This window comes from Octopus bimaculoides, chromosome 28 (assembly GCF_046866305.1).
Source record: "Octopus bimaculoides isolate indiv1 chromosome 28, ASM4686630v1, whole genome shotgun sequence".
Classification (NCBI taxonomy): domain Eukaryota; kingdom Metazoa; phylum Mollusca; class Cephalopoda; order Octopoda; family Octopodidae; genus Octopus; species Octopus bimaculoides.
In genome coordinates, this window is record NC_142955.1 from 5794622 (window position 1) to 5807121 (window position 12500).

Consider the following 12500-nt stretch of genomic DNA (forward strand, 5'->3'; position numbering starts at 1 on the left):
GTGTGTATACATGCAATTTTGTATGTGTATATAAGCTTGTGTGTGTGTGTATGTATGTATTTGGGTGTGTATAAGGGTGTGCCAGTGTGTGTGTGTGTGTGTGTGTGTGTGTGTACAGTCATGTGTGTGCAAGATTTTTTTGTTATATGTGTGTATCTGCATATTTATTTGTGTGTGTTTATGTGTGTTTGTGTATATGTGTGTGTATGTATGTGCATGCATGCATATTGTGTGTGTGTGTGTGTGTGTGTGTAGATTTGGTTAAGAATTTGCTTGTTTATGTGTGTGTGTGTTTGCTTGTATTTGTGCAATCCAGTATGTGTGTTACACGTGTGTTTGCATGTTTGAATATGCATGTTTGTATAGGGGTAAAGCTTGAAAAGAAGCTGTGAAGGGGTGGAAAGGACAGGACCTTGTGGTAGAATGAAACAGCAAGGTTTGCAAGGTTTACAAATTTCATCTTGACCTCACCATGTTGGCTGCCCCAGTTAATCAAAATATGTGGAGAGAAAAGCAGAACATGTCCAGACTGCAACACTACACCACATACCATTAACCAATGACTAACTGAACTTCTAACATGGTCCCCAACAGTGAGATACAATGCAATCAAAACCATGGGTCTATGGTTCACACCAAGTTATTCAGGCCACCTACAAACATGCCACAAGTCAAATGGAGCAAGGCTGGCCCAAAGATACATCAACATCATTTCACCCTTTAGTATTTAAACCATCCATATCCAAACATATATGTTGAAACCAGCCAGATCCTGCTTCTCACACCTACCCTTCAATGTTTGTCTAAAATATATAGTCATGTCATTGAAATCTCAAAGCTACAAGATAATGTATGATTAATTCAAAACAATGTGAATAAATAAGATTTGCATTCAACAGCATAATCTGAATGCTAAAGGGTTAAAATGGCCATATCTGGCCTAAATATTATACGTTTCATGTTGACAGCTCTCAGATGCAATATAAGCTACAATGTCCTTCTAAAATTAAGCAATCACATCACAAAAATTGCAAAACTATGAGGTAATGCATGGTTAATTCAAAATAATTAGGATAAATAAGCATTACAGTTGATTGAACTTGAATGCTAAAGGATTAAACTGGCAGCATCCTTCCCAAATAATCTATTTATTTCATGTTCAAACCAGCCTGATCCAGCCTCTCATGCCAACCCTACAATATCATTTTCAAAATTAAGCAACCACCTCATCGAAATCGCAAAGCTGAGATAATGCATGATTAATTCAAAACAATATGAATGACTATGCACTACATTTGACAGAGTAATTTGAATGTTAAAGGGTTATTGCTCATGTTACATGCTAGCACAGGTTGTGGAGGTGCGTAGCTTAGTGGTTAGGGTTGTTGGACTCATGATCATAAGATTGTGGTTTCAATTCCTGGACTGGGCAACATGTTGTGTTCTTGACCAAAACACTTCATTTCACATTGTTCCAATCCACTCAGCTGGCAAAAATGAGTAATCCTGCCAGGGACCAGCATCCCTTCCAGGTGGGGAATTTATACACCATGGAAACTGGAAAACCAGCCCTTAAGAGTCAGCAAGACTTGAGAAGGTAACTTTAACTTTTAAGTAGCATGGGTTGCCTGGTTTGACAGGATTGATGGACCCAAGGACTGCATCGCACTGCAGGGTCTTCCATGGCTTGATGCCTTTCCAAATGCCAATCCACCAGCCCGACAGTTTGCAAGACTACAAACCCCCCGGCGGGCAACTACATACTAGGAAATGAGGGGCACAAGATGGGTAAAAGTATGAGAACAGGGGACAGAGAAGAAGTGACTTGTTGCTGCAGAGGAGCTACTTGACAATACAACAGTGAAATCAACAACAAAGAGAGAAACAAAGACAGAGAAAAGGTTTGCTTACCTGGTTTAATGGTGGGAATGATTTTTGAGTCTCCTTTTTTGGTAGTTGAGGCCAGAGCAATAATGGGTTTACCCAGGCCATCTTTGCTGAGGGCAGCTCCTCGAATGAAGTCTATCTGACCACCAAAACCTAGACATCAGAGAGAGAGAGAGAAATACTGTCAGAGATGTTTTAGAGGAAAAGACATGAAGGGGATGCTGTATATATAAATATGTGCATGTACATGTGTGTGTGTGTGTGTGTTTTCTCCATGTCTAAGGACCACAAGCACAAGAACTTGTACCAAACTTTGGTATTGAAAGTTACACAAACAGCAGAGAAGGGTGTCACTGCATAGTACCAAAAATCTCAACATTGTCATCAGGATACAGGACCAGATATTGCAACAGCTTGGGCTTCAAGAGTCCACAGTCCTAATGTCCTCCCAAAACGCCTGAGATACTTATATGGGATGGATGTAGGCATTTTCAAAACAAAACTGGATCCTCTCCTATCAAGAGTTCTGGATGGACATGTCCTGTGGCAAAAAATACAGATGAGGGCAGCAACACCAAACTCCCTCATTCACCAAGTGCCACATATCAGGGGAGGTTTCAAGTTGTGAAAGTGTATCAAAGCGAATGGCAGTTCCACAACATGACTACAGCTCTCAAGCTGGAACTAGTAAAGAAATAAAAATTGTGTATGTGTGTGTGTGTGTGTGTGTGTGTGTGTGTGTGTGTGTATATATACATAAAATAACGAAGGTGGCTAGATGCAATATAAGACCAAAACGGAAGAATTCAACTGTCACTAATAGTGACTGGGGGTGAAGGGTAGCATCTACATTGCTAGAAACAAGAGTCAAAGACCTTTGTAGCCATAAAAAGCACATTCTGAGCGAGATCACTATACAAGCAAGCTGGTTTTGCTTGGAATTAAAGCCCATCAATAGTGACTACTCCATCGTTGATATATACATATATATATATATATATATATATATAATACAAAATGGGACAAGAATGCAAAAGATTCAGACAGTTGGGTGATACAAAAAAGGGACAACAAAACATCCAGATGGACGATACAAAGAAAACAAGGACGGGTCATTCGGAGTTTTCTTTCCTCAGTCGAGTTCAATATTATCTTTGCAATTTCGGCTGGTTATACTCGAGATTGCTCCAATCTGGCCAGCCCTAAGGAAAAACTAAGCTAAGAGCATTAGATTCCTTGGAAGAAAGCAGCGAATGTATACAAAAACAAGGACGAGCCCAAAAGCCATGCACCATTTTAGTGTATACATATATTAAATGGTAGCATTTTTGGGGACCAGCTTATATAATATAATTAAGTCATAGGAGTTTAACATATAAAGATATAAATTAATATCCTGTGAAATCTTACCTGAGTATATGCGTGTCCCAATGGAGTCCGAACAGACCTGTCCAGTAAGGTCGACCTCAATGCAGGAGTTGATGGCAGTCACTCGTGGATTCTGACAGATGTTTGCTTCACTGTTTGTCCAAGCTACATCACACATCACTGCAATTAGAAATAGTAGTACAGGTGTTATTGGTGGTGGTGGTAGTAGTAGTAGTAGTATTAGTGATGGTGAGGTAGTGGATTATACTGTACATGTTACTGCGCCTGTTGGTATAGTGATAGTGTGGTGAACTAACAATGGTTATAGCATCTTAGTGATGGTGAATTATATATGTGTGTGTATCCTTGTTTGTCCTCACCGCCACTTGACAACTGTAACTTAGCAGTTCAGCAAAAGAGGCCGATAGAATAAGTATAAAGTTTAGCAAAAATACATTAAGTACTGAGGTCAATTCATTCAATTAAAAATTCTTCAAGGCGGTGCTCCAACATGGCCACAGTCTAATGATTGAATCAAGTAAAAGATGAAAAGATTGTAACAGAGTCCTGGGGTTGATTTGTTCGACTAAAGGCAGTGCTCCAGCATGGCCACAGTCAAATGACTGAAACAAATAAAAGAGTAAGTGTAAGATAAAAGATCTTGTGCCTTACCTACAAAGGGGTTATTGTCCAAGAAGTCGTAGAGTTTGCGAGTCCCCACAGTGAAGCTGCTTACAATTTTGCCAGGTTGTAGAACTTTGTTGGCATTGGTGATAGCACCGGTCTTGACTAGGTCAACGACACCATCACTGAACATCTCAGAATGAATACCTAAGTCCTTGTGGTTGCCCAATTGGGCCAGGACGGCATCAGGGATTGAACCAATACCTGGAAAATTAGAAGTGGACAAGACAAATGGTTAACAGTTTTTAATGTTTTGTGTATGTGTGCGTGCATGTGTGTGTGTGTGTGTGTGTGTGTGTGTGTGTGTGTGTGTGTGTACATTGTGTGAAAAGACAACTGAAGAAATGGACAGACAGATAGAAAGACATATAGGTATACAGATAGACATGAATATAGGCAGACAGGCAGACAGATACACAGGCAGACAGATACACAGGCAGACAAACATGTAGGCAAACAGATAGATAGTCAGACAGGCATAAAGGCAAACATATATCAGCAAACATATATATAGGCAGACAAACAGACAGACAAGACAAATAGAGAGAGAGAAACTAGACAGAGACAGGAAGATAAGAAGGTAGAGAAATGGTAAGACAAATAGACAGATAGGGTATATTTAGTGGGTGCATCATCATCATCATCATCATCATCATCGTCATTGTTGTCATCATCATTATTTTAACATCCACTTTTCCATGCTGACCTGGGTCAGACGGAATTGTTTGCTTCTATGTCTGTTCGTTTATATGGCTGTCTGTCTGTCTGCCTACCTATGTCAGATGCCCTTTCTGTCACCTGCTTCCAGGTAGGGTCACATTTTCCCCATGGCCAAACAATATCTTCATGGAAGATGGGAAAGGAAGACCACTGCTTGTATGACCCTTGTTTACAACTATCACATAAAGTCAAGACCAAGGGACACTAACATCCACACACACATAATAGGCTTCTTTCATTCTCCATCAACCAAATCCACTCACAAGGTGCAGCCATGGCTGTGTGGTAAGAAGCTTGCTTCCAAACCACATAATTCCAGGTTCAGTCCCACTGCACGGCACCTTGGGCAAGTGTCTTCTACTATAACCTTAGGCTGACCAAAGCCTTGTGAGTGGATTTGGTAGACAAAAACATAAAAGAAGGTCTTGGTGTATGTATGAGTGAGCATGGTGTGTGTGTGTGTGTGTGTGTGTGTGTGTGTGTGATTATCTTGCCTTGATTTCAAATAATAGCTGTGAGTGTTGCGACCATACAGGCAATGTCAACTGATTTGCAGTCTTCTATGAAAAGCAAAGTCTGGCCATGGGGAAATACTACCTTGCTTGGGAACAGGTGAGGGTTGGTGACAGGATGGGCACCCAACCAATAGAAAAATCTGCCTCAATAAACTATGTCCAATCCTTGCAAGCATGGAAAAGGCAATATGATGATGATGATGATGATGAAGCATGCTGTGACTAGTGAGCAATCTATAGGTAAACAACAATAGAAACAAAATCAAAGATAACAATAGCGGTGGTGGCAGTGGTGACGGCGACATCAACAATGACGATGGTTTCAAATTTTGCCACAAGGGCAGCCATTTGGTGGAAGGGAATGTGTTGATTACATCGACCCTAGTGTTCGACTGGGACTTAATTTATCGACCCCCTAAAGGATGAAAAGCAAAGTCGACCTTGGTAGAATTTGAACTCAGAACATAGTGACAGGCAAAATACCACTAAACATTTAGTCCAGCGTGCTAATGAGTCTGCCAGCTCACTGCCTTATACAACAACAATAACAACAACAGCAATCATGTACTTACCCATCTGCAGGGTGGCACCATCATGGACCAGATTTTCAGCAATCAGCTTGCCGATCTGTTTCTCCTCATCTGAGAGGATGTGTTCCTTGTGTTCAGGCAACTCTGCATTCTCGTCAACCAGAGCATCAAAGTGGGAGATGTGTACGATACCATCACCGAATGTACGGGGTAAGCGTTTATTGACTAGACCTGTAAGTGGTAGTGGTGGCAGCAGCAGCAATGGTGGTGGTGGTGGTGGTGGAGAGAAAACAGACATAAAAGACAGAATTAAGGAGGAAGTAAAACAAATAAGAAAGAGGACAAATAATATGTGTGTGTGTGTGTCTACCAAACCCACTTATAAGGCTTTGGTCAATCCAAGGCTATAGTAGAAGACACTTGCCCAAGGTGCCAAGCAGTGGGACTGAACCCAGAACCATGTAATTGGAAAGCAAGCATCCTACCACACAGCCATACCTGCACCTATATATTTATTTTTCTTTAACAAGCAAAAAGTATTGACAGTGACTTCAAAGTTTTGACCTGCTAAGCTATCCAACAAATTGTCCAATAATGGTTCAACAGGTTGAAACTGAAGCCAATATTCAATTATTATTAATAATAATCCTTTCTATTATAGACACAAGGCCTGAAAATTTAGAGGAGAAGAATAATCAATTTCATCGACCCCCAGTACTCAGCTGATATTTATTTTATCAACCCTGAAAGGAACAAAAGGCAAAATCGACCTCAGTGGAATTTGAAACCAGAACATTAAGACAGATGAAATGACAGTAAGCCTGTTGCCCAGTGTGCTAACGGTTCTGCTAGCTCACTGCCTCGTCACATTAGAGAATATTGACAGCACACTGAAGAGTTGCAACTCTCTGCCCTAAGTCTTTCATATTTTAGGTTCTTCCCATCATGTTCTCAATCCATATTCCACGTCCAAAGCATAATTGGATCAGGGGCTCCCTCGAGGGGTGCAGAAGGTTTAACACATCAAACACAATGCCTGCAGTACTTAGTCAGCCCTTTTTACTTGAACCCTTAAGTATTTAATCTGGTTATATCAGGCCCAAAAGTTATCCCTGTTTTATGTTTAAACAGGTCAGATCTGACCTCTTACACCTACCCTACAACATCCTTCTAGAAAAATAAAGAATCACATTATTGAATTCTCAAAGCTACAACATAATCCATGATTAATTTAAAATGATGTGAATAAATATGCTTTACATTTGACAGAGAAATCTGAAAGCTCAAGGGCTAAGTTTAAATCCTGGTAAGGCTAATAAAGTACCAGTCATATAAGGTGTCAATTAAAATATTCCAATAAAACGTCTCAAATGTAACTATAATCAGAACAGAAAACTAAGAACAACACCAAAAAAACAAAAACAATTCCACTTACCAATGATATATTTGGCATTTTGGAGTGCACTGCGAGCACAATCAACGCTGGGTCCAAGAGAGCAGAATCCGTGGTTGTCTGGAGGGCACACAGACACTATTGCTACGTCCAAAGATAAGATTTTGCGTCTGAAGAGGTGAGGGATCTCTCCAAGGAAAATCGGTGTGGCATCACCACGACCTTCAGCCACAGCCTGTCTACAGTTGGCACCCAAAAACAGCGAATTACTGCGGAAAATACCTGCAATGGGAGAACACAACTGGTAAAAAAAAGTGTATAAGAATTAGCCCAAAATGTTTATTGGGTGTCATGCATTTAGTAAACCCTTTAGCATTGAAACAAGCCATGCCCAGCCCAAACATTCAGCTAAATTCTGGTTTAAGCACCCCATAGAATCTCTCATAACTTTACTTTTTGGAATTTTCTGAAAATGTTTGCAAATTTGTGTTCTACACACAGGAATTCATACAATTATGCACCTGATACCTTCCTCGTTTCTTTGTCACTCTGAGATGTATTGAAGTTTATTCAATATTTTCTATCTGAAAACACATTTAATGGAATGAGGAGGCATCCAAGGGTGGTCCATAGCTGGGATTTAAGCAAATAATTTAGGTTGTTCGTATTTTAAGCTCTGATTTAAAAAAAAAAAATTCGAAAAAGAATGGAAATTTTAGGATGTAATGGGGGGAGGAAGGAGGGGTTTAAAAAATTTTTAATAATTTTTTTTTTTTTATGAATGTAAGAATTCCCGAGCATAAAAAACAAATTCGCAAAATTTTTCTGAAAGTTCCCAAAAATAAAAACGTTATGAGGCGTTTAAACAAGAACATTCTGCCTATTTTATATTCAAACTGGCCAGAACCGGTTTCCCATTACTACCACATAAAGTTATATTGTGATCAACAGGTCACACAGTTGAAATCTGAAAGCTATGAGTTCAGGAATAAGCATTAGATTTGATAATCTGACGGCTAAAGAGTTAACTCTCTTCTACTTTTACCTTCTCAGTACATTGTTATCTCCCTTTAACTTCTGAGAGCCTTTAGTTCTCTCCCTTCCTCCAACTATGCATGGTGTGCAGCAAACATCTTTTTTTATCTTTTCATCTTTTACTTGTTTCAGTCATTAGACTGCGGCCATGCTGGGGCACCACCAACTTGAAGAATTTTTAGTCGAATGAATCGACCCCAGTACTTATTTTTTGTTGTTAGGCCTGGCACATACTTTATCGGACTCTTTTGCCGAACCGCTAAGTTACACACTGACACTGGTTGTCGAGTGGTGGTAGAAGACAAACATACACACACATATATACATATATATATATATATGACGGGCTTCTTCCAGCTTCCATCTACCAAATCCACTCACAAGGCTTTGGTCAGACCAAGGCTTATAATAGAAATGGCAGTTGTTCTCAACCCCTTTTTTGCTTAAGGACTCCTTTGATTCTTATTCTCCTTTATTGGACCCTCATAGCCATTCAATGTTTTAAGAATCCTTTTATATTTTTATAATTAGATATAATTAGGAATTGTAAATATAGGCATGACTGTGTGGTAAGAAACTTGCCCAAGGTACCATGCTGAGTCCAGTCTCAGCATGGTACCTTGGGCAAATGCCTTCTATTATAGCCCTGGGCCAACCAAAGCCTTGTCAGTGGATATGGTAAACGAAAACTGGAAGAAGCCCGTTGTTTATATATGTGTGTGTGTGTTTCTGTCTGTCCCCCACCACCACTTAACAACCAGTGTTGGAATGTTTATGTCCCCATAACTTAATGGCTCAGCAAAAAGAGACCAATAGAATTAAGTTCCAGGTTTAAACAAAAAATCAAATACTGGTCAATTCTTCAAGGCGGTGCCCCAGCATGACCACAGTGGAATGACTGAAACAAGTAAAAGATAAAAGACTGTTAAAGTATAAGCAATTCATTGCCAATAAATTTTAACAACCAACTCTTACATGAACCCCACCAAGGGTCGTATGGACCCTGATTGGGAAGTGATGCCCTAAAGGATCTCTAGATTAATGTTACTCAACAGGATGTGTAGTGCAGAGATCAAGGAGTCTCTCTGGGTCAAGCTGCTTATGTCTCTGCATTGAAAGGTCACAACTCTGGTCCCACAGACACAGAAAGCAAATGTTGCGGGAAAGAATCACAAAACAGACTACTGAAGCCAAACCAAGTGGCAGGAGGCCCAGGAGCAGACCAAGGACAAGACAGTTGGACACCGGAATGAACTTGATGGCTGGAAATTCATCTACCACCTTGGGAGCCTTTAACCAATGCCAGCACTAACCACCATTGAACCTCTGACAAAGGATTAAAGATCCAAAAGAACTAGCAACAAGGCTATACACAGACCACAGGCCACCAACAAGTCACATCTATGTATCTATCTGTTTGTCTACCTATCTATCTATCTATCTATCTATCTATCTATCTATCTATCTATCTCTCTGTCTGTCTCACTGTTTGCCTGCCTGCCTATCTGTCCCTCTCTCTCTCACTCTCTCTCTCCCTATCTTTCTCTCTCTCTCTCCCTCTCTCTCTCCTTATCCTTCTCTCTCTCTCCCTCTCTCTCCTTATCTTTCTCTCTCTCTCCCTCTCTCTCCCTCTCTCTCTCTCTCTCTCTCTCTCTCAAAACTATCAGATCTTGGCAATTTCTATTTTATCCCAAAAGAAACTTGAGGGAATGTTTGAAAAATTTTTTGAAATTTTCTGAAAAAATTTTCTGGAATTTTAAACAAGGATTTCCAAGGGACTTCTCACAGTTCATGTAATCTATCAAAATCTCACCCTTTCACACTGCCTCAGCTTTCTATTTTTTCCTTTTAGCTTTTCATTTCTCCATTGCTAATTGCTAATTTCTCAATTGTCACTTTCTTCGACCTGTTCCTTCCTCCTGTCATGTTCACAAGTGGTTGGCGTTTGGAAGGGCAAACAGCTGTATAAACAACACCCTCAAAACAGACCTCACCAATGTTGGTGCCATGTAAACAGCACTCCATCCATTCAGTATGGTGATTGATGTTAGGAAGGGCATCTAGTCATATAAACCATGGCAAAGCAGACTGAAGCTTGGTGCAGTCTTCTGTCCAGCCAGCCCCTGTGAAACCGTCCAACCCATGCCAGCATGGGAAACAGATGTTAAATGATGATGATGATGGCTTCAACAACATAAAACTTTCCGCATTTTCCATTTATCTATCACTGACATTAACGATGCTTTCAGCTACATTCCTCGCTCATACAACAAATACTCAACATCACCTTAAGAAACAACACAAAAGTGCTGGCTCGGTTACAGTCTGTCAGGCTGCCAAGCCTATCTAGAATACCAGAGCAACTCTTCTGGAACTTTATAAGGGAGCACAACAATGATCCATCCTTTTACCCACTGCTTTCAACCTTTACCTAACACAACCATCACACACCCCTATAAAACTTCAAACGTTGATGTCATTACACTCACATCCTTCAGATACTGCTGCAGAAATATTCCAATGCTTCTTAAACTCTCTTGAAACCTGACTTGACGAAAAGAGACTTCATGCAAGACCTCCCAAGGAAGACAGCACAAAGTGGTGAAATATGACCTTCAAGTGAAATCATAGTCGTGGTCAGTGCTGGTGACACATAAAGGGCAACCATGGCATGTAAAAGACACCTAGTACACTCTATGGAATGGTTGGCATTAGGAAAGGCATCCAGCCATAGAAACCAAGCCAAAACAGACAATTCAAGCCTGTTGCAATCTCTCTAGCTTACTAGCCCCAGTCAAACTATCTAACCCATGCCAGCATGGAAAATGGATGTTAAATGATGATAGTGATGATGATGAGTGCTATTTAACCAAGCATCGCACTCAATATTACCACTGGATTCAGTCCTCAATAGTTGTGAGAGCCATGCCAGCAGGGCACAAGCCCTTAGTTAAGGCAGGCCTCCCATGCTGGACAGGTCAAAGGATAGAGAGGCTAGACTAATATGGACCTCTTCTTTGCAGAGGTAAAAAAAAATTAAGTTTGCACAGGACTAACAGCTCTACCAAGAAAACAGCAAAGTCATAGAAAAATTGATGACAATTTAAAACCGACAAGAGCTGAGAGAGGAAGGTTTTCACTCAGACAAACATATGACATGTCAGGTCTTGACCTGGAACCCACAGAAAGAGAGGCTGCCCCAAAAACAGCTGGAAACAGGATACTGTGGGAGAGCTGAAAAAGAGGGATCCAATTGGAGAGAAGCAGAAAAAAAACAAAAACAGCCCAGAGTTGAGAACAGGAGAGAAAAGTCCATTGATGGCCAATGTTCCATAGGGAATGAAAAGTTGAAGTATGTAAGAAATATTATCATACTCAATAAAAGACATTCTATATTAACATAGAAAACAAAACATAGAAGGAGTTTGCAGTGTGTACATCTTAATGCAGATATACTGTTAAAAGCCAGAAAACGGTGGTGTTTGTCTCGAGAAAGTTTTCTTGGGATAAATACTGCTGTTTTCTTGTTTTTTTAAAGTACAGGGTGGGCCAAAAGTCATGCACAAATAAGTTCAATATGCTCTGGAATTGTCAAAGACATGCTTCAGATTTTCTAAAGTAGAGTGAAATAAAAATGATGAATACACACATAACTTGTAAATAATGAACAAAATTAATAACATAAATATAAATAAAATGGCAACTGTTTTGGTGCATGATTTTTGGTCCACCCAATATATCCTCATTAACCCTTTTGTTACCACATTTCTATTGAAACGCTCTGTGTTTCTTTCCATTTTAAATATAACAAAGAATTTAATAAAATAACTTAGTTATCATTCGGCTAGTGTTAGGAACATAAATTGTGACTAAGGTTTGGTGGAAGATTTTAATTCAGAACTTTTAGAAACAAGACATTTGTACCACAGAGCCAGAGGCAGTTTCAGGCAGATTGGTATCAAAAGGGTGAAGTAAAATACACAGATTGCTATTTTGAAAGAATATTGTTTCCTTTGCAAAAAATGAATTTATAGTAGGAGTTACATAAAACTGCCTCGACACAGAGGCTATAATAAAAACCGTAGTAAAGCAAATAAAACAATATATTTAGAACAACTGGAGAAGACAAGACAACTTGTACTTTAAATCTGCCCTAGATTATACCAATCCTACTTTGACCCCCAATTTCTCTGCAACAAACAGTAATATTAAAACCATATTTTCTGACATACAAGTCGAATTTTTCAGAACAAGATTTACAGCAAAAAAAAATGGCTGGACAGCTTACACACCAAGACAACTTTGGAGGACTAAAATTTCCATGTGAAATGCAGCAGAATTTGGAAAGATAGTGACAATGTTTGTATG

General features: G+C 39.7%; 1 protein-coding gene across 1 annotated transcript in view; it reads right to left on the reverse strand.

Moving 5' to 3' along the window:
- The window catches only part of LOC106872324 (succinyl-CoA:acetate/propanoyl-CoA:succinate CoA transferase), a 67299-nt gene that overhangs the window by 783 nt on the left and 54016 nt on the right, over positions 1–12500 (reverse strand). The window contains exons 3-7 of the mRNA XM_014919270.3: positions 7140–7379; positions 5747–5935; positions 3928–4143; positions 3298–3435; positions 1912–2040 (exon numbers count right to left, since the gene is read on the reverse strand). Of these exons, the coding sequence (XP_014774756.1) occupies positions 1912–2040; positions 3298–3435; positions 3928–4143; positions 5747–5935; positions 7140–7379 (912 nt within the window). The remainder of the gene's footprint in view (positions 1–1911; positions 2041–3297; positions 3436–3927; positions 4144–5746; positions 5936–7139; positions 7380–12500) is intronic.